This window comes from Choristoneura fumiferana, chromosome 11, assembly GCF_025370935.1.
Source record: "Choristoneura fumiferana chromosome 11, NRCan_CFum_1, whole genome shotgun sequence".
Classification (NCBI taxonomy): Eukaryota; Metazoa; Arthropoda; class Insecta; order Lepidoptera; family Tortricidae; genus Choristoneura; species Choristoneura fumiferana.
Window position 1 is genome coordinate 17,546,275 of NC_133482.1, and position 27,245 is coordinate 17,573,519.

General features: G+C 36.5%; 1 protein-coding gene across 1 annotated transcript in view; it reads right to left on the minus strand.

Moving 5' to 3' along the window:
- The window catches only part of side-IV (sidestep IV transmembrane protein), a 44,054-nt gene extending 32,710 nt beyond the window's left edge, over nucleotides 1-11,344 (minus strand). Inside the window, exons 1-3 of the mRNA XM_074094730.1 lie at nucleotides 11,215-11,344; nucleotides 5,562-5,770; nucleotides 4,698-4,808 (exon numbers count right to left, since the gene is read on the minus strand). Of these exons, the coding sequence (XP_073950831.1) occupies nucleotides 4,698-4,808; nucleotides 5,562-5,770; nucleotides 11,215-11,258 (364 nt within the window). The 5' untranslated portion in view covers nucleotides 11,259-11,344. The remainder of the gene's footprint in view (nucleotides 1-4,697; nucleotides 4,809-5,561; nucleotides 5,771-11,214) is intronic.
- Nucleotides 11,345-27,245: the final 15,901 nt, after the last annotated feature.

Genomic DNA, 27,245 nt, shown 5'->3' on the forward strand with positions numbered 1-27,245 from the left:
GAAACAATCTTTAGACTTTTTGTTTTTAGTCTCGGAAATAAGTTCGCAACTAAAATATCGGTGAAGCTAAACAAAGGTTTCCCATAAAAATACCAAGCAATCCTATAAAACCCTATCTCGATGCAAAACCGCGCGATGCAATCGCACGTCGATGCATTTGAAATTGATGGTTGCAATGTTTATTTTAATTTTTACGTGGCTTCGGACCAAATTGGTTTTCAAATTACATATAGGAATAACACCGCTTTCTAGGTCAAATTTCTTGGAATAAGCTATGTTTATTCTAGGCTTTAATTGAGTCAATATTGGTACTAGTTGTATCATTGACGTTTGAAAAAGTAGGCATTTTCGAAAACTATTTTCTAGTCCTGTACTCGTAGTACTGAAGCAATAATGCTCTAACTAGGTATATATCTATCTTCAGCGTCCCTAAATTCAGTATTGTAAGTTGTACATTTATTATTAATAAGCCAGTCATTTTGACACACCCACATTTCACTCAATCCGTAAAAAAAAGGTTTTTCATAAAATTACTTTGAAGCTCTGGAAACATCAGGTCTGCGAATAAACAGAGAAGACCGAGTACATGCATTGCAACTTTAGTGGCGTCAACAGCAAACACACCATCTGTTTGCAGAACACCCAGCTAAAAGAAGTGGACCATTTCAGGAACCTGGGGTCAGTCATCAGTAAAGATGGGTCACACTGCATCGCATAAATAAGTGTTTTCAAAAAAAGTGTACCTATTCTATTTTTTTAAATTTTGGGAAAAATATGGTTTTTTCTAGTCAGAATCAAGAGCACAATCGATTCTGTATCATTTAAGTTTCATGTTAACCTTAGCGGGCCCACACGACGACGCTTAGATAAAAAAATGTTACTAGATACTTTATACTAAATTAACTTAGGCTAATTTTAATCAGCATAGCGCGGGATAGAGATAAACGAATTCTGCAGATGAAGAACAAGGTAGCGCATAATTATTTTTACAAAATTTCAATAAAGCAGAAAGGGTACTGCCTTTTTTTTAAAAATTTAAGCCCAATTTCATGTTTTTTATGAAAAGTATATAAACTATACTAGGTGTTGGTATGCGCAGCAGCTCGAATGCCCGTATGCGAATCAAATACTGATGACGAGTATTACAGAGTATACGTCCTGGACCTGGCTGTAACATAGCTCGTCGTATTGCCAACTGCTTGGTCAATCAATTACTGATCAAAACGAAAACACACATGTGCAGAGATTTTATAGATGTACTCAGTGTGCTGGATAGCCTGGCTGCAGCATCAGCTCATCGCCATCATTGTATGTGATCATGATCAAAACAAATCAAACACGACATATCTGCTATTTTTTTTTTTTCAAGGTATACTGGTGTGCTGAATATCCTGGCTGCAGCATGCTCGTCGTGTTGCCACCACGCATTGTATGTAGAATCAATTACTGATCAAAACGATTCCAAACACGACATGCTATTATAAGAGTATACTGTGTGCTGAATATCCTGGCTGCAGCATCAGCTCGTCGTGTTGACCACTGCATTATAGTAGAATCAATTACTGATCAAAACGAATCCAAACACGACTATCTGCTATTATTTTTTCAAGAGTATACTGGTTTGCTGGATATCCTGGCTGTAGCATCAGTCGTCGTGTTGCCACCACTGAGTATGTAGAATCAATTACTGATCAAAACGATTCCAAACACGACATATGGAGCTAGTGTGCTGGATATCCTGGCTGCAGCATCAGCTCATCGTGTTGCCACCATTGCATGTATGTAGAATCAAATACTGATCAAAAGGAATTAAACACGACATATCTGCATTATTTTTTCAAGAGATACGTGTGCTGAACCTGCAGCATCAGCTCGTCGTGCCACCACTGCATTGTATGTAGAATCAATTACTGATCAAAACGAATCCAAACACGACAAATGTGCTATTAATAGAGTGTACTATTGTGCTGGATATCCTGGCTGCAGCATCAGCTCATCCTGTTGCCACCATTGCATTGTTTGTAGAATCAAATACTGAACAAAACGAACCAAACACGATATATCTGCTATATTTATTAAGAGTGTACCTACTAGTGTTCTGGATATCTGGCTGCAGCATCAGGCCGAGATTCCATAATTTGCGTAGCTATATAGCATACATGGTGTTTTCAAATTTTAGGTCCCAAATATGTTTGAAAGTAAAGTAAAATATCCATTATGCGTCTAAGATTCCTGCAGCGAACAAAAGATCTGATGATCTTGAAACGGCTGAACCGATTTTGATAAATCATATCTAAGATCCATCGCTAGAAAACCAGCTTTCAAATAAAAAAAACCGCATTCAAATCGGTCCACCCGTTTAAAGCTACGGTGCCACAGACAGACCGTTCACACAGACACACAGACACACAGACACACAGACACACAGACACACATAGCGGTCAAACTTATAACACCCTCTACTAAAAACAGAGAAAAGTAAATATTTAAGGGGGGCTCCCATACAACAAACGTGATTTTTTGCCGTTTTTGGCTAATGTCTAATGCATGTTGTATTGATGGCACGGAACCCTTCGTGCGCGAGTCCGACTCGCACTTGGCCGGTTTTGTCTGTCAATTTAGATAGCTCATTAACGCTAACTATAGTCTGTAATCCAGTAAGCCAACTTACCCTTATGTTTACTACGTCAACAAGGTCTAAGGATTCAATCAGCTCCAGCCAGACATGATTACCTAGGTTTACCGGTTTTAGAATTAGGTCGCTACCACAATCAACAGTCCGACTAAAGCTTTCAGTATGCCTAATCAACTGTAACGCAATAAAGCCGTGTATACATATTTTTGTAACTTTTGCCGTAATTAAACCTGTTTGTGAATAATTGAGTGTGCGTACTGCCTATGTATGATTTAATAGTAGCAAAAACCATGTTCGTAATTAAATTATATGGACCTCCGGAAACTAACTTCTGAATCTTTTTATCTAATTAATGAAAAGTGAAAAACCGGCCAAGAGCGTGTGGGCACGCCCAAAATAGGGTTCCGTAGCCATTACGAAAAAATTAAGTCATATTTTTCTACTTTGTATTTTAAATACGGAATCTTCCAAGTTTAGGTATATTTTATACCATAGGCTGCTAGTTAGTCTTAAACTACTAATAATTCTCAAGCAAACTTAACCGTTATAGTTTTCCTTGTAAGTTTGACATCCTTACTACCATTCTAATTTTTTTATGAAAATTTGCACTTTAAAGTTGAATATTTCGCAAAAAAATCACTGAATCGAAAAATCGTCTTAGCAAACCCCTGGTTTTAAAAGACCTATCCAACGTTACCCCACACTATAGGGTTGGATGAGAAAAAAAATCACCCCCACTTTACGTCTATGGTTTTTTATTATTATTTGTTATTGTATCATTTTTTAGTTGGCATAGTTTACATATATATCCGTGCAAAATTACAGCTTTCTAGCATTGATAGTCCCTGAGCAAAGGCGCGGACGAACAGACAGACAGACATGGCGAGACTACAAAGTTCCGTTTTTGCCATTTTGGCTCCGGAACCCTAAAAAAGGATTGACATATATTATTGATTGTCAAATATTTATGGCTGATGGTTGGTATACGTTGGTTGATGGTTTGAAAACGCAATTAGACTCGCTAGATGGCGCTGTTGTTGGTATGTTATCATAATTTTAATGTAGGTAGTGTTTTTTCGGGCAGCACGTCTCCCGGGTCCGCTAGTTTATGATAAAAATAGAAATAAGCAATTTCACTTCCGTAACCATACCCTCGCGTGCTAAGGCGCGATAACATTACCGCGAAATCAAACATCTCGTTAAGAATATAAAGCAAAAAATATACACCTGGGCCCAAAAGATATGGGGTCGTTTTAAAGTGGCGGAGGATATTTTATTTAGTGTTTGAAAGAGAATTTTAAGGGCATGAAACACGCGTGAACGTTTTTAGTAGTAAATCTTTCATCGGTTTAGGTATAGAAATTGAAAATTACCTCGGAAACAATGGATCCCTATTTGACCTAGTCTTAATACGCAAAACTTGCACTATTTGTATTATTCGTACAATATCGTCTAAATCAGCGTTGCATAAAAAACATCTAAATAAAATTGAATATCTCTAAGCTTGACATTTTGTAACTTTAATTTCCCGAGGAAGTAGGTATAGAGAAAAAATAAGCCTAGGTAAATATGTTTTATTCTAGGCATTCAGTTATTCAAATAGTAAACTTTATCTAAACCATTTCAAGTCTAGCCATTTTTGCGTGAAAAAGTGACAAACAAGCACGCACGCACTGTTAATTTTAAATATAATTTGATAAAATTACATAAGTACCAAATTATTAAACATTAAAAACTTGGCAACACATTTGTATATTTCTTACAAATTTGTCTGTAATATTCTTACAAACCATGGGACTGCAAGTTTTATATGCTGCATCTCTGACCACCATTCAGTGGCCAAATTATAAAAAAATATTTTTTCGTGCTCAGCACTTCTTCTTCACTAGGTAATGTACATTCAACCAATGGGATTTTCTGAGCATTTCCATTGCAAAAGTGTTTGCTTCTAACTATAATTCTGCTGGATTCTATCACGTTTGCCTTTAAAAAGCTTTACGTACTACAAAAGTTACCACCTGTGCTAAAGATAGATCTCACAGGTTCATATTTATTGACTCACCCCCGTCGACTTCACAAGTTAGGAGAACGTTTGAACCTTCGTTGTAGGGTTCCACTAATTTCGTTCTGTCTCTCCGTTTTGAGTCGTATATCGTCGGTTTATTAGGAGGAACTGTAACAAACAACAAACAATCTTTAAGTTTGTAGGCATTCCTAATTATCAATACAATTTTGTTAAAAAAACATTTTTGAATACAAGCTTTTTTCGCTAACTATACTTTTTTGTTGACAGTACTTGCATTGTCATCAAAATTAAGCATGCATACCAAATTTTAAGTTAATTCGACCACTGAAAGTCGGCCAAAATTAACTTGCAAGATTTAACCCAAGCAAATGGCAAAGTAACTAAACTTTGTAAAAATATGAAATCAACTAAGTTCATGATACAGAAGATAAAATAATGTTACAAAAAATGTTTTTTTGTTGACAGGAAAACGTTGAATTTATTAAACTTTTAATATAACTGGAAGGATAAAAAATAGCAATACTGCGCACTCTTCGAAAGTGAATACAATTGAAAGATTGAACTGAAACATCATGCAAAATAGTCGCACGGAGTCTTCGAAATTACTCGCGTAAACCACTAAATCTGCCAGTCAAATTTAAATTCTGTAATTCCTAAAGTTACATTGTGATCTCCCTTAGCGTTGTATGAAAAACACCCTTGCAAAAATTCTTATCTCTGCACTAAGCCATTGAGATTTTAGAATTTTACGCAGATTTTTGAGATTATACTAATTTTATTTAAATCCGCCTAGGTGTTAAGCTTAAAGTAGTAACAAACATACCCACGTACTAACTTATAAACTTTTATTTACTTTTATAATTTTGGGTACATTTCTAATTAATACAATAGTTTTCTTACTTATAACGGTGAAATTGACTTTCAGATTCCTCGTCGGCGAGTTCTTGAAGTCTACCCTGCATCTGTATACTCCTGCGTCGACAGCCATGACGTTGTCGACCAAAAGAACCGCTGGTGCTGCCACTGCTCTGAAGAAAGCGCGGTTCCCGAAGACGGTCGGAGAAGACCAAAGCTTAGGCTGGTTGTAGGAGCGGCCGCGAATATCGTAGCTAGAAACGAAGTTAAATTCATTTAGAAAAAGGAAACAAAATATAAATTTTATTATGACACAATTAACCAATAATTAATTTGATATTGTTTAGAAAGATCGTTTTAAACGATAACACCGCATTAATTAGTCATAGGTACTACTCGTAATTTCTCAAAAACAGCATGTCAATAATATTCTCTATTATGTTTACAGTAATGTTTATTATCCTTGATATTTATGTATTTGTATATTGGCTCTGTGCACGACATAAGCGCCACCTAGCGTCCGCAAGTTTGTCGGCTCTGAGGTTCTGACATTTTGAAATTTCATTGCGACATTGTGACAAAAATCAAACCTATCACGTATTAATTTATAATACAAAATTACTGTGATACCGTGATTTGGGTGGACAAAGGGCTGTGAATTCATTTTTGGTCATTAAAATTAAATGAGTTACCTAAGTAAAATTTATTCAAAAATTGTGTTTTATTTCGCTTATGTCAGGGTTTGTTTACTTCATGTTTAGTCGTACTTTTGTTGTAAAACAAAAAGATAAAGCTACTTTAATGGTTTCTTTAAATAATAGTAAACATATATAATTCAAGAAGAAAAACATCTATTACTAAAATAAGGCAGTTAAGTCTACACAAATTGCTTTGTTAATGACAGATTTTTATGAGTATGACAGATGACAGAACCTACATTATTTCTACTTTTGGCCACTATTAGCGCTGCGATAGATTTCATTTCCCCCACCTAGTACTTCGCACCCAGCGAATAGTAGTGTATTTTTATAGTAGGTCTGTTTTTATAAGCACTAACTCTGACGTTTAAATTTACTTTTTATCGTTCCCTAACAGTATGCTTCTCTCGTCCACTCAAAGGTTAATTGGTAGAGATCCCTTAAAGGCACAAAATCACCTTTGTATCTCAACGCTAATCAATTGTGTTTGTTTCTCTAATTTTGTACAATAGAGAGTTTACATACATTAATATACATACATACATAATATTAATGCCAAGAAACTCCTGAACAGGCATTCACAAGGAATTAATACGTCTACTAAAATCAGCTTTGTGCAGCCTTAGTCGAATTCAGCAGATTTACGTGGTAACTTTGATGTTATCATGATGTTACAAAGATGTGGCTTAGACCAAATGCACATCTATGTTGATGATTTTATAGCGTAGATATAAACTGTTAGCTCCCTTCTGTGGCATAGAATTTTACTTCAGCGATAGAAAAATAAAAACCAGCCAAGTGCAAGGCGAACTCGCGCACCGAGGTTTCCGCACAAATTTGTAGGTCCAAATTTGTAGTCCTATCTACAAATATATACAGTGTTAGCAGACACCTCTCCAAAGCAATATGTTTGGAGTGTCAGGTAATTTTAGATGTTTCCTGACATAGACAAACAGATATAAAAAAATATGATTTTCCAGACTTTTCTTTCATGTGCTAAAGCTTCATATCAAATTTTGAAATTCCAGATCACGTCAAAAAGACTAGGTACCTAGCAAAACGACTATAATCCTTTGAAGATGTGGTCTATTAACGATGTGTTTGTTTTAAGAATCAGTTGCAAGTCATAAAAAGATTTTATACAGAAATGTTTCTATTAAATGATATTGTACTGTACCGGATCACTTACGTCTTAAATCGAGTTTAGCTTGACATGTGTCGGGCTAATTCGTAGCCCTTCTTACTAGGAGCAACGCGACTGCGTGAGTCGTGTTGCGGCAGCCGCCGAGTCGCATTGCTCCTAAACAGAAGGCTACGAATTAGCCCGAAACATTATCGAGCGAAACTTGATTTAAGACGTGAGTGGTAACCAAAAGAATACATATCAATTACGAGTTAAATAAAACTAACCTTAACGTAAAATACCTATATAAAAAAGATAAATAATAATAATAAAGAAAACTAAAACGAATTATTTAGGCAAGGTTCCGAAGATGCTAGCAGCGTTCCCTCTTTGAATTGCTAGGCTAATTCTTTGTCCGCGGACGCTGCCAGCTCTTCCAGACGTGAGTTATCCGGTACAATAACTATAATTTAATATAAGTGAGTCTCACGGTAGTTTCATGTTCAGAAATGGTCCTTTTGAAATCCGGGCCTTAACGACTATCATAAATTGTAACTCAAGTTGTTATCCACAGTGTAATACGTGACTTCCTTGGAATATAAAATTCCAAACTAAAATCTTTACAGAAGTATTAATTGAAACTTGCTAAACCTGTTGTTGAAATATTCTGATTTATTCTCAAAATTCCTGGTTCAAATCTTCTGACATCAAAACAATCTCATTTTATCGAAGCAACTTATCTAACACAAAATTTATTATCTATTCCTACAAAAATGAATTCTTGTTATTCGTAATGGTTCACATGTTATTTATTATGGATGGGATGAAAATAAACTATATTTATATGAAAGGTTGCCGGTGTATCCGGTATGCTGCGGAAATTCAGCCAGCTTGTAAGCGACAGGCTTCGGAATGATGTTTAACCTCAAGGAAAATTTAGATATTTTTCCTGTTTCTTATACATACATGTCCCTTGTTACATGGGTTGGATGTGAAAGATGTTTAGGTGGAATGACGAGTTTTGCCTTGGATATACTGAGAAATTGCGGTTGCAAAAGGATGAATATAATGATCAGAGAGTCTTGTGTTTACTCGTTATGTGGATGATTAAATATTCTTATTAATTGCTCTTGTCAAATGTTTCCACCTTCTTCTGATGTTATTATTACAGAAAAGCAAGGGACAATAACTGTGAATATATTAAGCATCTGTATTGTCTTTTGTTTTCATAAAAATATAATATATCAAAAATATATAACATATTATTCTTTGATAATTTTGACCGAGAGTAAAATTACCAGAAAATGCTTTGAAAATTCTAAGTATGGACCCCAGTAGTTGTTAGTTTCGCGCTAAGGTTACATTAGACAAGTTTATAATATAGTCGGTAAGGATTTTTTCATTTTTTTGACTTCTTCTTCTACAAATTATTATAAAACTTAAAAAAAGGTATTTTTCAAGCCATGGTGACAATGGATTTTTTTAGTACAGTTTTTTTATGTAGAAAACTGATATGTTACTTTACGATAATGTGACGTCTCTCGATTAGATGTCGCTAGTGCTGCTATTGCGTAGTAGAAATAAGCAACCTGAGATATGTAGCATTTCGTGTAGATTCTGTCCAGCTGGTGTAGGGGTTATAGCTGCTGAGGACCTGGGTTCGATTCCCAGCGATGGTCATCCATGTCTCAGCTGTTTGCGAAAAGCTGGTAGTTCTACTGGTGTCACGCTATCAGCATCATTTCGGATATATTGAAGAAAAGAGCGACACTGTGTTTAAGGTTTTCATAAAACTGTAATTTGTGTTGCGGTACAGTCACCAGCACCAATATGTGGCAAATAAAGCGTGCATAAATATCTGATACGACTCTATTTCTAGGGCGGGTAGGGCGCGTCTGATATTTTTGCATGCTCCGCTGTGGCAGATATTAATGCAGTGGACTATAAAACATCAATTTAGTGCGTTCTGTTTTAGCTTTTTAAAAATAAAACAAAGTTGTTTAAAAAATAAAAAAACGAGACTGCCATAAATTTCTAAAAAGAAGAAAACAAGTCTAGTGGGCTAGAACTCTGTTTAGTAGCTAACTTAAAGTTCAACAGTCGGGACCCATTAGGTACTAAGAATTTTTGAGCTAGTCAAGATTTGAATGGGTCCCGACTGTTGAACTTTATGTTTGCTACTAAACCGAGTTCTAGCCCACTGGACTTGTTTTCTTCTTTTTTTTTTTTTTAAGGCAGTCGGGTTTTTTTATTTTATTTTATTTATTGTTTTATTTTACACTTTTTTGATATTTTTGTGAAACATGGTAGAGTAAAATTATTACAACTCATATAATTATTAGCTATCATTTGATACCCTGCTTGATAGGTTTGAAAATCATAATTTGGCGCCAAAAATCCGCCATTTTGATTTTTCAAGAATTTCATGGACCCAGTGTCAAGTGTCACGTATCAAGATAAATCCAATGACGTATCAATCAAAATCGGCTCAGCCGTTGAGTAGTTACGAACGGACATAGGAATAGACATACATACATACGAGGCAAAATCTTCGCAGTCGGGTAAAAAGACATCCACTCAGCATTTGTGTTGCCACACGTTTACTTATGTGCAGGCAACACTAGTTCTCTATGGAGCCCACTCTTCATATAATAACTATGTATGCATGAACCATTTTCATTGAAATGTGCGTCGGAGCTACACGGTCTTATTCCACCGGCACCTTTCTTTCCCCGGCAGACCAGAAGTAGAGATCTTCACTCACCCTTCTGATGTGAGCATCTTAAAAATAAGCACAAAGCGTTTTGGCTCCTCCATTACTATTCGGACAGCTAATGCTGGCACTTCACTTGGTAAATTCACCGAAATATTTGCGTGAACGAAAGAGATGTACATTTCCAGCATGAGCGATGGAGATAAGAATAGCGCGCAACGCCAAGTGATGTGCCACCATAAGGTAGCAGAGCATTTCATTTCTGTGTTCCTTGATTGCCCTGATGAAGGGGCATTCATGGTGAGTACATCTTTGCCTACTATCAGGCATCATCGTCATCATCCCAGCCTATATACGTCCCACTGCTGGGCACAGGCCTCCTCTCGGAATGAGAGGGCCCAGTGCGGATTGGGAACTTCACACACGCCATTGAATTGCTTCGCAGGTTGTGCAGTACCCTTAGAGTAAGTTTTTGGTTACAAAATACGTCTCGTTCGCGTTCGCGTTAAAATCTCAATTTGTATGGAAACACGAACATCGCAAACATTCCGCTAGAGGCGCTGTTCTTATATGTATGTACGTATTTTGTAACCGAAAACTTACACTTAGGGCACAGGTTTCCACACGATGTTTTCTTTCACCGTAAAGCTCGTGGTAAATTTCAAATGTAATTCCGCACATGAATTCCGAAAAACTCAGAGATGCAAGCCGGGGTTTGAACCCACGATCCTCTGCTTGAGAGGCCATAGGTCAAACCACTCGGCCACCACGGCTTCACGGCCATCAGGCATGATTGCGGTCAAATGCAAGCCTATTGCTGTATAAAAAAAAAGACAGTGACGTAGCTCAGTATGTTTAAATGAAATGAAATGAAATGAAATGAAAATAAAATGAAATGAAATAGAATTTACAAAAATAAAAATTTATTTATTTAATTATTTGAATTTTTTTTTTTTTTTTTTTTTTTGTTTTTTTTTTACATAAACCTGGCTGTGATTGACCCCTGCCTCACCTCATGGTAAAATTTGTGTGTTGATGATTTGAAATGAAAAGTAAAAGATTTATTCGGACACACACTTATAAATAATAGATACGGAACAAAAACATAAAAATAATAAAGTGATGTGACCAGAAAGTTTGGTGATGTTTTGTGTCGTGTAATACCTGTAAAGTGGCTCCCCATCGGACTCTTTGAACCAAAGCACCATAACGACGGCGTCGTCTGACCGCAGAGGCTGTATGTCGCAGGGCAACGAGGCCTTCTTCCCAAGCACTCCTTGGACGTCGGACGTTGGTACTGCAACAAGGAAACAAAGATTTATAACGGAATCCTTTCGACTGCCATAGTTTTATAAGTTATAATAATTATTATATTATTATTATTGTATTATTTGTCATAATTATTGTTAGTCATAATTATTGTTTCTGGTTTTTCTGTGCATCTATATTTCAGTTTGTATTTTCGATATGGGTTTTACGGGATGCCCGTAAAAGTAACAAAACTTTGGAGTTGTAATAAAAAATACAAAAAGATTCCAAAAACCAATCTTATTGTTTGTCATTTTTTTTCCGCTGAAACCATTCATTTTTCATTAATTTTTAAATGGTCTATAGGTTAGGTTAGGTTGGTTTTATTACAATTCTGAAAATTAAATTGTTTCCGAGAAAATAAGAGTTACGAGTTTGTCAAACATTACTCTCTCGAGCTCAATCGAGCGAGCGGTAATTTAAATAATCTGATGAAAGAGATGGACATTGACATATTTAACTGCAATATTCCATCTGTGAGGTGAAGATTGGCGACCAGGTTCTTTGATTGAGCGCACCGTAAAGCTTAATCCTTAAGCTTAAGTCTTGGTATACTCTCTTTTTGGGTAACTAGTGCAGTGATAACCTAATGTAAATTTTTGATACAACCTGCGGATCTATCATATTTAACTTTGTTGCATATTTATTTAAAGGAAATAAGTACTATGTGTTGAGGAGTGTAGTAATTCCGTTTGGAGTTCTGTGGTGTTTTGTTTGGCATGGTGTGACGTCTGATATGGTGCGCGTCACCTCGTTTAAGTTAAGCTTAAACATAATAAACTATGGCTCTGTGTTGCTATTCCTACTAGGTACCTATATTGTGTTTTTAGCTGTTGGTTCTTACATAAATAAATTACATTGACAAACATTACATTATGACTAACAATTTTCGACCAGTCGATAAACATCCATTTATAACATTGAAAGTTAATTTAATCAGCACTTTGCTAATTTGGGACCATTATGCGACATGATCATTTTTTTCACGTTGTCACGAATAATAAATGTTTCTCTTGTATCAAAATGTCTCCAGTGGTTAATTGCTACACCTTGGCGAGTAAGGACAGTCTAGGTTTGAACTCCTACCACCTGCAAATACGCATCTAACCCAACGGAGACTAGACACTGGTCTCTTTCCTCTTGCCTTCCACACCCTAGTGCAGGAGTTAGTAATCAGCAATAGAAAGAAAGAAAGAAAGATAAAAAAATATTTGATAAAGAAGATAACCGTGCTTTTAATATTACACATATAAACCTATGATTATTAGGATCTTTACCAACTACAATTTCTCTCTGGGATCTTTAGCCTTAAATTTTGTAGTTACAGCAAAAATACTCGGTGTATACATCCAAGCTAGGACAGCCTTCCTTTTAATTAACATGTACAGACCAAAATTAAACAGCACCTATGTCTTATTTGCCTTACACACTTAAATCAAACAGTAAAGTTATTTGTACAATCCCTTTGAATTCTCGTTAGTGGTACGGCAAAGAAGATTTCCAATCGCTAAAATAGATTTCAACCGTCAGTACGCTTACTCCGGATCCTTTGTACATAAGGTCGCAGCATCTGTGGTTCATTCTAAAAACCCCCCGTTAAGGGGTGACTTTGAGGGGTACGTTTGATTATCATCATAATCCCATAGTTTTAATTAACTAAAGCAATTACTTTGCTCATCCGCGACCTTATGATAGCTTTGTTTATGTAAGAACACACACAAATCGTACAAACCCATTCATCACCACCACCACACTACACTGACGTGTTTCAAACTCAACCAGAGATGTGTAGTCAGTGGGTTACCACGACGTCTAATTATCAATCCTACTTAAATTGAAAAATAACAGGGTGTATGAATTTTATCGAAAATACAAACTGAGACATGGATGCACAGCAAAACAAGAAAAAGAAACCAGCGCTGGGAATCGAACCCAGGCCCTCGGCATTCCGTGCCGTGTGCTATACCGCTACACCATCGCTGGACAACTATACAGACACTAATTTCTCCTATGCACCTCATATCTCAGCTTGTGTTGTTTCTTATTTAGCCACTTAAATCTACTTCGATGTATACATTTAAGGGGCCTTTTCATGTTCCGGGAATAACCATTATAAAGGCAATCACACACGACACGGAATTTCTCATACTGCTTTATAACTAGGAAAAAGTTTTCTTTACATCGTCACGAATATTGGGTGTTCGCACGCCAACTGGGCAAATATTGTCATTTGCGGAATATTGCGGTTGGTTATAATTCCTTGGTAATGTCACTTGGCTTTTCTTCTTTTTAACCCCCCGTGTTATAAGTTTGACCGCTATGTGTGTCTGTGTATCTGTCTGTGGCACCGTAGCTCTTAAACGGGTGGACCGATATGAATGAGGTTTTTTTTATTTGAAAGCAGGTTTTCTAGCGATGGTTCTTAGATATGTTTTATCGAAATCGGTTTAGCCGTTTTTGAGATATTGAACTTTGAAGTGACAAAGTCGGGGGGTTTTCAACTTTTTGTAGGTTAGGTTATAAGGCTATACATACACTCCTGATAGAGTGGTGGTGATTGTCAGATGAAGATTGGGCTCATTGTATAACACACTTATAATCACAATCGTTTTTAACCCCCGACGCAAAAAGAGGGGTGTTATAAGTTTGACCGCTATGTGTGTCTGTATGTCTGTGTGTTTGTGTGTGTGTCTGTCTGTCTGTCTGCCTGTGGCACCGTAGCTCTTAAACGGGTGGACCGATTTGAATGCGGTTTTTTTTAATTGAAAGCAGGTTTTCTAGTGATGGTTCTTAGACATGTTTTATCAAAATCGGTTCAAAGTCGGGGGTTTTCCAACTTTTGGTTGGTTAAGTTAGTTGTTACCACTTCTTTCTGTCACACGGTTAAGACGAGGGCAGTAAGAGATTTTGATTGCGATCGCAAACGTCAGCGCATTAGACAATATGGTTTCAGTCTTTAATCTTCATGATGACCAATCTTCGAAAAATAGTGATGGTTTCTACTTCTGCGTTCCATACCGCACTGCTGGAGTCTGGGGTTTGTAGTTGGTAGAAGAGAGCGTTTATGGGAAAATATAGGTCATAAATTAAAGTAGTTCCATTCCATCCATCCCAGCCTATATTCGTCCCACTGCTGGGCACAGGCCTTACCTAGTTCTAAATCAGGATGATACCTTCACGTCTCCCTTAAAAAGGGGGATTAAAAGAGACAATAAGTAGACCAACAATGAAATTATCAAAAGCGGTTTCTTTATTCCTGTTATGGTACGGAATCCAAAAAAAGCAAAGCTCACCCAATTGTTCGACTATTGTTGATTTAGGTGTTTGTAGGCAGTAGGTGCTACTCTTTATAATGCTGACCTACATTGTTCTATTCATAGCTATAGATTGTTACCCATGTAACACAGATTCACATTATATGAAATGTTTAAAGAAAAACAACAGATATTTTTAATTTCACTCTTACCTTAGCCGCGATTTTGCACGCGTTAACATTTAGTTAGATAATTAAATTAACAGGGTTTAACAAAATTCCCGTGGAAATTTTTGAGAAATTATATAATTTTCTCATTTTACCTTGCATGTAGAACACTTAATTACTTAGTGAAATTTTTCTCCACATCTACTGGTTAAAATTGAAAAAGGATTTCCAAAAAGATCGAAACGCTCGTACCGTCCTGACTCATAATCCTGAATTGAACCGTTTAATTTTTCTAATTGACGGTGAGCACTAAAAATATCAACATCCAGCCAGCAACCCACATTTTTGTACTAACAGCAAAGCTCAATAAATAACGAGAACCTAACAGAAATCACATAGTGTGACCCGAACAAAAGGAAATGAGCACTGCTGAAAATTGCCACGACCGATATTTTTGTTATACCGGTTGTAACGAAGGGCGACCTTGTGATTTATGGCCGTAGCCTTTAGTTAGAAGAATATTTTATAAGAGCCAAGTTATAGTTCAGCTATTGGTTGGTAAAGATGGTGAATAGATTGTTAAACATGTTCTCAATTAAAAAAACTTCAAACAAAAACTAAGGAGCAGAAAAGGTTAAGTAGTATTAGAACAATGTTAAGTAAATTGAACTTCAGTTATCAGGACTCATTCAAAATCATGATTTGCTCAAAAATTCCCAATTTTGAAGTTAAGTTTACTTTTTAAATTTAAGAGTAATGTAGATGAATGTGGTCAAATCTCAGTGTAAAAAAAATAATGAATGACAGAAAAAAAACATCAGAAATAGAATAAAAGGGATAGTCCACTTTTGTACAAGCGTCTCAAAGAATTGTCAATTGTATTTTTCTTTTTTTTTCAGTACAATTCGTCAACAATTAGCTAGAAATCATTCATTATCTGCGACACAGGAACTTAGTATCGAAAAAAAAGCCTATACACTACGCGGCGCGCGATAATTTTTTATCACACAAAATTTGGGACTACCTACCAGGGTATTACTAAACAGCTTAGAATAACTTATCAGGTGACATATCGCTCGTTATTTTGATCATAAGGGCCAATTAACCCACCCTTTCTATTGAAAACATTTTACTAGGTAAGAGTGAAAAATTGCAGAAGGATTATCAGGAGCCGGGTCAGTTTTTATTAAGCCAGCAAAATGCGACGAAGCGGGTAACCCCTCCACTTGAAAATGGCAGACTCATTCTAATTTAGGTTGTTTGTTTCAATTTAGCACGATTGCTGGAACAACCTTTGAAATTTAAGATGCTGGAGAATTATGAAGACTTAAAAAAAGCTTTGAATATAAAACAGAAGATAATGTACACATTGCCTACGCTGGTCGTATTACGATAATAGACAAAGACAATACAACGACAACATCGATATTACGTATGGTGTTTGACGTATGGTGTTTAATAAGGTAAGAACTTTTCAACTATTCGTTTGCAAGTATTTTGAATGCAGAATATTTTTTTGAACTTTGCTTCCTCTTTGATTGTCAGTGGCTGATTAACGCAAGTCCTTTTGCCTTGCGCTTTGGCTCGTAAAAAAAGGCACCTGTCGGCGGCAGACTTGATTTTTTTGTTGATGTAGCCATGTAACAAGAAGCCGTATTACCCTAACGATAGTGACGCTCGCGACTGCTATCAAATGACAGCTTTTTTATGAGAAATCTGTCATTTGATTGCGATCGCTAGCATCAGAAACGTAAGGTAATACGGCCTTCGTTGCGGTTTTTGATCAGCTTTGTAATAAAATATAAATATCTTAAGCATAGCATTGTAAATAATAGTATTTTGTGTGTAAATAAAAAAAGGTTCTGCGCGCTTTAAAAATTATCCTACGAAGTGGCGGTGCAGGGTTACTTGCAGTAGTTCCTTTAGTTCGTTCCTTTTAATAGATATTAATAATTCTCCTTTTTTTCGATCAAAGGTACTGTGAATAATCCGCGGTGCAAACTTTTGATGCTTTAAAAACTTTCCCGAGCAACATTAATTATGTTGCAGTCGGCTTTATTGTTTTATAGATTTCGTTCTTACGGCTTTAGCAGTCACTATATTCGAAGGTTTTATTTAACATTGGCCTAATCTCGGTTGAGTGAAAAGCTCAGTTTAGACATAAAGTTTGCGGAAACTACGCATTTTTTACATGCTAAAACATGGTAGGAAATTACTCAAAATAAGATGTGATGCAACGCAATTTCTGACTGAAAACTTAGCTTTACGAATACTGTTGCAAAGTTCAAGGCTGTTCAAACGGTTGCATGTCCCTTTGAGCATCGTCTCTTTGATTTTCAGCAAACTCTGCTCCTTATTTGAAATTTATAATCCGTAATTCGATTCTGCACAATGGCTGACTTCGAAGTTTTGTCGTCTGAAGTTAGAAAATTAAATTACGAAGGGGGAAGATTTTAAAATAATTACAGGAAATAATTACGAAAGGTTCGGCCGATACCGTTTCAAAGTTAGTCGATGCAGGATCGATTTCAAAGAGCCATGAAATAGAAAGGTTAATTGTATACTGATGAAAGCTGCAGTTTTTATTGACCAACGGTAGTCTACCTTCTGTTTCTCTTTTTTAACCCCCGCCGCAAAAAAGGGGTGTTATATATGTTTGACCCCTATGTGTGTCTATCTGTCTGTGTGTCTGTCTTTGGCACCGTAGCGCTGAAACGAGTGTACCGATTTGAATGCGGTTTTTTTTTTAAACGAAATGGAATTTTTAGCGATGGTTCGGTTCAGCCGTTTTTGAGATATTAAACTTTGAAGTGACAAAGCAGCAGTATCCAGTTCTGTTCAGTGACACTGACACAGTGACATAGGCATAGGCCGCAGATGAGATATGACATGACAATTGACAGATTGTGCATATCGACGTCTGTGGTCTTTGGATGGTTGAGTGGTGTGTAGACTCTTTTACTGTGTTATTTATAATTTATTATTGCACACGAGTCATTTGTCTGGTTTTGTGTTCTGTTAGTTTTCATTATTGTTATTATTTTATCTAAATTATATTACTTTCTGTTTGTTTCTTTGTAGATTTACTTTTTTGAATTTATGTCGCCTTCCGTAAAGTCGCCAAGCGGTCACAGCGGAAGACCAGCGTTGGCCTCTACGGCCAGCACTATGCTGAGCTGAGACCGTTTCGCGATTTCGCAAATACTTTCATTAATAATTACTTTATACTTGTTTATTTTGTGTTTATGTAATTTGCGAAATGCGAATAAACGTTTTCTATTTCTATTTCTATTTCAAAGTCGGGAGTTTTCTAACTTTTTGTTGTTTAGGTTATGTTTGATTAGATTCACTGTTAGATTACGGAAGTATAGTATATCCATCCATTAAAAGATTTGGTAGCCTAGTGGTTGGAGATCTTAAGCAGAAGGGTTTGAGCCTGGGTTTGCGCCTCTGAGTATAATGGAATTTATATCAGGAACTTTACGGTGCATTTAGGAAAATAGAAGGAACACTGGACACATCTGCGAAAAAATTCTCGCTTGACTCGCGTGGGAAGTACGTCCTACTCGCTCTCCCTTTGAGAGAAACCTATGCCTCAAGTGAGATGAGATGCTTTATTTTCTGCCGGCCTTCTCTTAAATTTAATTTAATCTTTATTATTGGATCAGGTACTTAAAGGTACCCTTACACTGCTTTTTCTGCGATCTCTCCACGGGTAATGCGTATGAGTGTGCGTATTAATTAGTGTCAAAATTATGTTTTATTTGTTTTTATCAAGAGTAGGTATGTTCGCTTAACGAAATCGAAGATAAAAAATCTTCTAGCTTTCTGTATATCGAATATTTGTAAATCTCTCTCTCTCTCTCTCTCTCTCTCTATGTGCCGTGCTACTTGGTACGGAGCATGTATTTATTCAACGAAAAGGTTCGATTCCCAGCGCTGGTCTCTTTTTGTCGGTTTTTTCTGTGCATCTATGTTTCAGTTTGTATTTTCATTGGAATTCACGGGATGGCCGTAAAAGTAACAAATTTCGATTTATTGACAAATTCATTGTTTCCAATGCAGGCAAGATGGGTGATTGGATCGATTAAATATAGTGCTATCAATTATCTTGATAGAATACATCATCCAGATGAAGCCTACGCACTTGTAATTATCCGTGTGTGGGTTGGAACTCTATTACAAAATCAAACATAAAAAGCGCAACAAATTGTATCACCCACATTGTAATTTGAGGGCCAGCCTACTGAAGCGTTGGTTTAGGATTGTGTGTCGTTTGAACATACACTGCGTCTAAATTTACCATTATTGCTGAAGTACAGGCTGTAGTACATAAAAATAAAGAAATAAAGAAAGAAAGAAGACAAATACAATAAATTTTAAAAATAACAAAAACATGAAAATACATACACGATTGTGTGTGTCCCCGCAAAAGTGAAACGGCCGCTGGCTCGGCATTAAGGTGATTTTTCACCGGCGAGGCGAGACGAGAATTGAAATTTGTATGGCGGCGCCCGCGGCGGCTCGCGGCGGGCGCGCGAGAATGCCTACACGTTTCAATTCTCGTCTCGGCTCGCCGGTGGAAAATCACCATTAGCGCTGATTTTCTGTCAGAACGTCTGTGACTCGGATTGATACACAAATATACTTAACTTATACATACACATACATATTTGCCTACATAATTATTTACTTATATTATATTTGTTTTGTATTGAATTTTACCAGAAAATTTCGTAAGCAGTGGCGGACTAAGGAGGGGGCCCCGCACCTAGGGGGGCCCATACCTAAAAATAAATTTGTGTTAAATACTTGTGATGTATACATATCATTTAATAATATTGTAAATCTGTTTAAAAAAATATACCTCGTTGAGTTTCTTACCGGATTCTTTTCAACAGAGGTATTTCCGAACCGGTGGTAGTTTTTTTTTGACATTCATAAGTGCTTGTTATAGCCTAAATTGAATAAAGATATTTTGACTTTGACTTTGACCTAGGGGGGGGGGCAGTTTTGGCAGGTGACTCACAATTTTCCGCATTTATTATATTAGTGAGATTGACGCTAGAAAGACTGGAAAATCTTATTTGCCTCCCCTATAGGTACTTTGTAAAGCTTGTAATATAAAATAACAACACGTGTGTTGTGAGACTCCGAATTCCCGCCCATTCTCCCGCACGCACCTATTTACGAATGGGGTTTATCGATCACTCGACGCAGTGCCCGGAAAATTCCGCCAACAGGTGACAAATAGTCGCATGCGATATGAAATATGACAGACGGATTGAAACAAGCGCGAGAATGGGACCCTTAAATTGGACGAGTGAAGGATGGACGTGATTTTTTTATTTTCACCAGTATGTGAAAAGTACCTCAGAGGGCCATAACGGTGTGTTATATAAGGGTTGCCGGGTATATGTCGATTCGTTTTTGTTTTGATTTTGAGTTATGACCATTTCTATCCTACGAAAATACAAACTACAAACACAAACACGGATGCACAGAAAAAACCCAGAAAAAGAAACCAGCGCTGGCAATCGAACCCGGATCCTCAGCGGTTCTCTATCGTTAGCCCGAATTTCATATGCCCGAATGTATCGTTGGCAGTTCTTTCTGATGGTAAGAGATCAACTAACCTACCATAGATGACATTTAAAAAAATCCTGAAAACAGCACGGTTTTATATATTTTATGGCAAGTGAAATTCGGGCAAATGAAATTCGGGCAAGTAAAGGTAAACGGTCCTCAGCACTCCAATAACCAATTTTATTTTGATTGCTTAACCCATAACCACCTACGTGCGGTCTCTCAGACCTTAGCAGATTTAAAAATGATAATAATTCGATGCAATCGCGGCGCACAAACTTCTAGTGACCTTGTACCTTTTTCAATCAATGCCATAAAGTAATTGTATTCCTTTGAATTAAGTGAGCATAATACTGGCGACAACAGAGACCGTAGGTAGGTGGTTGCGTAATATTCATACGTGGTCTCCCAGACCGAACGCAGGTGCTTGAGTGTGGTTTATTTGTTAACATTTTTAATATAATTGAAAAATATAAATTTTTATAAGTAAAACATACCATAAACGGGACTTTTCACGGTTATTTTTACACGAGTAATATTTACCTCGACGTTTCGGCAACGTTACAGTTGCCGTGGTCACGAGTAGACTCGTCTACATAAATATTACTCGTGTAAAAATCGCGTGATAAGTCCCGTTTATGGTATTTTGACTATGCATTATATATGATGACATTTTAAAAAATCCTGAAAACAGCACAGTTCTATATATTTTATGGCAAACGTTGGTATGGCAAGTGAAATTCGGGCAAATGAAATTCGGGCAAGTAAAGGTAAACGGTCCTCAGCACTCCAATAACCAATTTTATTTTGATTGCTTAATAGCGACATCTCTTGTCCGGGTGAGCGGTTAGTTCCGAGGGAGTGTTGACGTATCTCGATGAGAGCTAAAAAACATAGATGCTAACAACATAAATAAAAAATACAAAGACTCCAAAATCCAATCTTCATTTTTACAGTCACTGAAGTAAAATACGGAGCCATGTGCGCCTAAGGTGGTACTTTTTCTTCATATGCAAATACTTGTTAACTTTACGCAAAGGGTTATCACTGTGGAAGTTTGACCTCGAGAAGAGTGTTGTGTTGTGACGCACCAGAACGGTATCGGTTTCATACATTTTATATGGTTGCGTTCACATTTATCTGATGCAGTGTGTTGTGACGGGGAGAGAGAGAGAGAGAGGTACCATCGCAACACAACACGTCAGAATGAATGAATGGTGAGAATTCGGCTTTAGTGTCGCCAACTGAAGCATCTATCAAACGCGTGGATACTAAAGTAACTGGAGTTTGCTACCAAAATAGTTGAAGGTCACAAATGATTGATGATTGTTGATGGTCGCACGCATACGAAACTCTGAATCACCCTGGTTTTCGTCATCATCTGACCAAATCATCACGTCACCGCAAAATACTACGAAAGATCATTATACTTTTAATTTTGACCACAGCATCCGGTTTAACAGTTTATAAAAAGATAAATTTGAAATACTAGGTATTGCCCGCGACTCCGTGCGCATAGAATTCGTATTTCAGTACCTAACCAGCGGGAATTACGCAATGTTCCAGGATAAAAAACTATTTTATATCCTTCCCTGGGACTCAAAATATCTGTATACTGAATTTTATCTAAATCGGTTCAGCGGTTTAAAAGTGTAACCTGTTTGTTAGTTTGTTTGCAGGCTTGAAAACTATCGCATGCGAATATTAGTGGAAAATCACAAACTATTTTTAGAATAATTCAGTCGATGGTTGAGTTTTATCAGTACCTTTGCTGTTTTTAACTTTTAATCGTTGTTTTTTTTTTGGAGAAGGTACGTATTTAAATAAGCTTCAAAAGTGAAATATAAACTAAACAAAAATCATAAATCAAATTTAAGATGTAGGTATCTGACCTAGATTTGAACTCTAGACGTCCTGCTGACAAGTCCGACACTATAACGCAGAAACACTACACTGATGCTGAGTGCTTGTTATAGCCTAAATTGAATAAAGATATTCTGACTTTGACTTTGACTTTGATGACATTTAAATTACCTACCGATCTTAATGGACGTGAAATTTAATCAAGAAAAAAAACAACAACATTCGAAAACAGTCATTTTCCCAGAGACAGGACCGATCCAGATCGATTGATTGCCCCCTAAAACCCCAACAAAGCAAATAATCATCTTCTTGAGATCCTTGATATGAATAAAATAATATACAAGAATTACTCGTTCAAAGCTTCTATATAACTGGTAACATTTGGATGTAAGATAAGTTTTCAAGGTATGGTTTCAAAATTTGTAAACTTAATTTCGACCACTTTTTGATGTTCCATTTAGTTGAAATTGGCTGCGTTTAATGTAAGTTCGGTGACATTGTATAAACTGGTAGTATAATTTTAGATGATGGTATCGCAAGACGGAACTCCAGCAAAAATTAAATTCCGGTAATATTTACGCATTCGAGCTATCTGCAATACTAATAATCCGCTTTAAATGTGTTAAAAACAGCAAAAGAACAGATAATCTGTATAATTTTATTATAATAGAAGGAGTAAACGCTTTTGAATTAAAACTTTGGGTTCGTAAAGAATTTCATTGATAATTATAACTGCATTATTGTTATATCTGGTAGCTTTTAAATGATAATGATTTTTGTTTGTGTCCCTCAATACATATCCAAACACATACTGAATAATGACGAAATAATGAATCAACTATGAATCCGACATTTTTACTGTGAAGGCCAAACACATGTTTATGCTCTGATTACTTAAGTATGTACCATCAGCCAAATATGTGGTTGCCAAATAAAGTTGATAATCGTTTGCATACCACAAAACAATAATGCCAATAGACGTAAGGTACCTACCTATCTGTCAACTTGAAAGTTCGTCTTTAGCAACCAATTTGATAGGAACTTGTTTTAAAATTAATAGACCACTTACTTGGATGATGGTACATTTTTAACCGTTGTACTGCACAAGTGCCAAAACAAATCCATCATGGAAAATAATTTAATAACAATAAAAACAATCATATCAATATAAAGAGCAAATTTAACTCAGAACTTTAACTTTTCCAAGAATAATAAACTTATTCATTTCATTACCAATTCTAAGAAACATTGCAGCACACTTTATAATCATAAAAAAGAACATGAGCATCACAGAATAACGGAATTCGTTACAAACTTATCACTACTGCTGGAAAAACGATAACAAACTGTCGTTTAATACAAAAAACGTGTAAAGAGCATCAGTGCCGGTGGTAAAGATGATTTTGTTTTACATCAGGTAGCTGGGAGTCATTGGTATTTCCGTTCTATAAAGAACAAGACTTTATGATCTCAAGTAGCATGTTTTTGACTACTGAATTATTTAGACCTATCAACTCCAGTAGTGACTATAAAAACCAGTATCAAATAACATGATTATACCAACAGTAATCTATGTGTCGCTGTGAGGAAGGTGTCAAAATAAATAAAGTTCAAATAATTTACGAAATGCATAATGGTCAAATGACTTAAGCGAAACTATTGATTATATAAACTTTAATGACCGCGTCATCTTTAGATAATTATATTAAGGTTAAGTTTATTTTATAACATTCGTGTACATGGCAATTTCTAAGAGAACTGCGTTAGGTATCTTAAATGACCCACCCATCGCTGTGTAACTAACTATTGAGTGGCTACAATTGCTTGAAACATACAGTTAATTAATTCATCATCATCATCCAGCCTATATACGTCCCACTGCTGGGCACAGGCCTCCTCTCAGAACAAGAGGGCTTGGCCATAGTTCCCACGCGGGCCCAGTGCGGATTGGGAACTTCACACGCACCATTGAATTTCTTCGCAGGTTTGTGCAGGTTTCCTCACGATGTTTTCCTTCGCCGCAAAGCTCGTGGTAAATTTCAAATGTAATTCCGCACATGAATTTCGAAAAACTCAGAGGTGCGAGCCGGGGTTTGAACTCACGACCCTCTGTTTGAGAGTGAATTAATTACTTTGTTTAATACAAATTATATCAAATTAAAATTTCAAAATTTTATTGCATTGTCTTCATTGAAGTTGTATGAGAAACAAACGTGCAAGGTTTCATGTGTGTAAGTAAACATTGAGATTTCGGGATTTTAGAAATACCGTTAAAATAATAACAAGGCGTATTATTTTTATTACTTACTAGCTTTTGCCTGCGGCTTCACACGCATCATATTAGATTTTTCGTATATTTAGGGTATCTCTAGAATAACACAATGTGTTAAAAAAAAGTTAAGAGAAGTAAAATTTTGCTCGGCTGTTTTTTGTACTACGGAAAATCCAATTTAACTGTCAAATTCATGCCAGAAAAGACGCGGATAAAAGCTAGTATACATATAATATTTGAAACACCACTATATCCCTCTTAAGGGCCGACAACAAAGGATACGACGCCAGCTCCAAGCACCGCTCTTATTAAATTACATCGCCTCTCTAAGATTCTTGAGGATATAACATGCTAGGCATAATATATACTTTGTGGTGAACATAACTAAGAAAACTCGGTAAGAGTAATAATTTACGTATTTCTTTTACCATGCTGTTTTTGTTGTTGCATTTTTATCAATTTTTAAAACTAATTATGAGCCTGCGTATGACATAATGTGGTCCCAAAATGATTAAAGAAGGGGCAAACGTGTTTTGGGCGACCATAGTGACAATAAAGACCCTAGAAAGGCGGTCGGGTGAAATCAGTTCGGTTGTGGGATCAATTTGGATAAGATTAATTGCAAATAGGGCCAAGTGGAAGAAAATTGGAGAAGCATGTCCAACTTAGGATGCAGTTACTTTTTTCTTTGCGCGATAGAATCCGGAATACCGAAATTTGCCTAAAAACTGAAATCATCGACATAGCTCGAATAATACAAAAGTTGAAGTGGCAATGGACGGCCCACATCGCGCAAAGAACAGATAACAGATAATTGGGGAAGAAAAGTCCTCGAGTGGCACCATGAACCAGAACTCCCACTATATGGACGGACGCTAGTTGTCGTTCATTGTGGCGTTCGAAGGGAGAGGCCTTTGTTCAGCATTGGACGTCTTTTGGCTGATGATGATGATGACTCTAGAGAGGATAAAGAGAACGCAAGATTTTTTTAAGAACATTTTTATTACAAGGCTCGAAATATTCAACGCTGACTGTAGCCGAGATTCTCGACGTTAAGAAGATTACAGAAAAAGGTCCTGTTAATCCTAATGACATTAATCTTGGTATTAAGTTAAAAATAGAAGCGAAAACTTCCCGGGAGCTGGCTTGGGATTTCCTATTTCGTGATTGTTTCTTGGGATAAAATTGCTCGGGAATTTGTGTGAGGATTTTGGAGTTGCACCTTAAGGATAATCGTTGAGCATTATCGTATGCAAAAGCAAGAGGTAAAGTGGTTATTTTATGTTCAATCTGGCCTTTACCTGCGGTTCTGTTCGTGGAAACTATTAGTTTCAGTATTTAACAATTTTAATAAATAAATATCACGGTACAATTCACACCAACTGACCTAGTCCCAAAGTAAGCTTAGCAAAGCTTGTGTTATGGGTACTAAGCAACGGATAAATATAATTATATAGATAGATACATACTTAAATACATAGTAAACACCCAAGAAATGAGAACAAACATTCGTATTTTTCATACAAATATCTGCCCCGACACGGGAATCGAACCCGGGACCTCAAGCTTCGTAGTCAGGTTCTCTAACCACTAGGCCATCTGGTCGTCAAAATTTTTAATGGGAATTCCCATCAACTATATCAATGTCTATTAAAGTTGCTTGATGATTGTCTGGGCTGTCAAAAATAATTTTCTGTTCAAATTTTGGTCATTATTAAAACGTCAGAATGAATAACATCTCGCCATTTGCATACACCGGATGCCCGCAACTCTCACAAAGTCGTCAATCCACCTAAGGGCAGCCCTTCTAACGCTTCATCTTTCGGTTCGTGATTCTTTGGTTCGTGAGACTTCTACTTGCATATTCTTCGAGCTATATATCGATGACTTTAGTTCTGCGGAAAAAATCCGTATTTCGGATTCTATCGCACAAAGAAACTCCTGGCATAGCTCTATCATCGCTCATAGAGGATTTTTTTATTCATGTTCAAAAAAGTTTTTTTTTTTGTATATTATACAAATAATTTCCCTATTAAGAAATAATCTGCTAAACTCTATTTCTGCCAAATTTAACAAGCTAAGCCGCGGACTGACAGTGGGACAGATGGTCAGATACTATGAGGATTCCTTCCAAGACAACGGAACTCTAAAAACGTCTTCAGCACCTCCAGCATCAAACTAAACTTTAGTTAATCCCACTTCATTTTATTACGTTTTCTATTTTCACAAACTCCAGGTTATATTAAAGACGGGGATTGTGAACAAAGCCAGGCTTTCCAGATTACAACAGCTTGTTCTGAGGAATTGTGTCTTGTTAAATATGGATGAAAGTTGGTAAGTTGCCAGTTTCCATGGTCGTGGTGTGGAGATTACTGGATCCTATAAGACTCTGTTGTCTGTTTATCTATTAGTTCGTTTTGTCACTGAGTCCTTGCTTTTAAACTGTTATTGAGGTAGTTCTGCCCTGATAGAAGATTTTAAATAAGGGAAACTATCTGCTCTAAGTTTGCAGTAAAAGAAATAAAGAAAGAAACTCAATGACATTCCTTAAGTTGTACAAAGTACAATGTAGAATGTACAAAAATGTACATATATGTGGGATTGGAAGCGTGATTCGGAACGTAAGGAAATGTGTGAGAGAGATGAATGAAAGAGCGAGAAAGCGAGATGGGTAGATGGGTGTGCACGCGCCAACGAGCTGCATGTGCAATTTACTGTATTTTGTGAAAATTAATAAAATTCGAT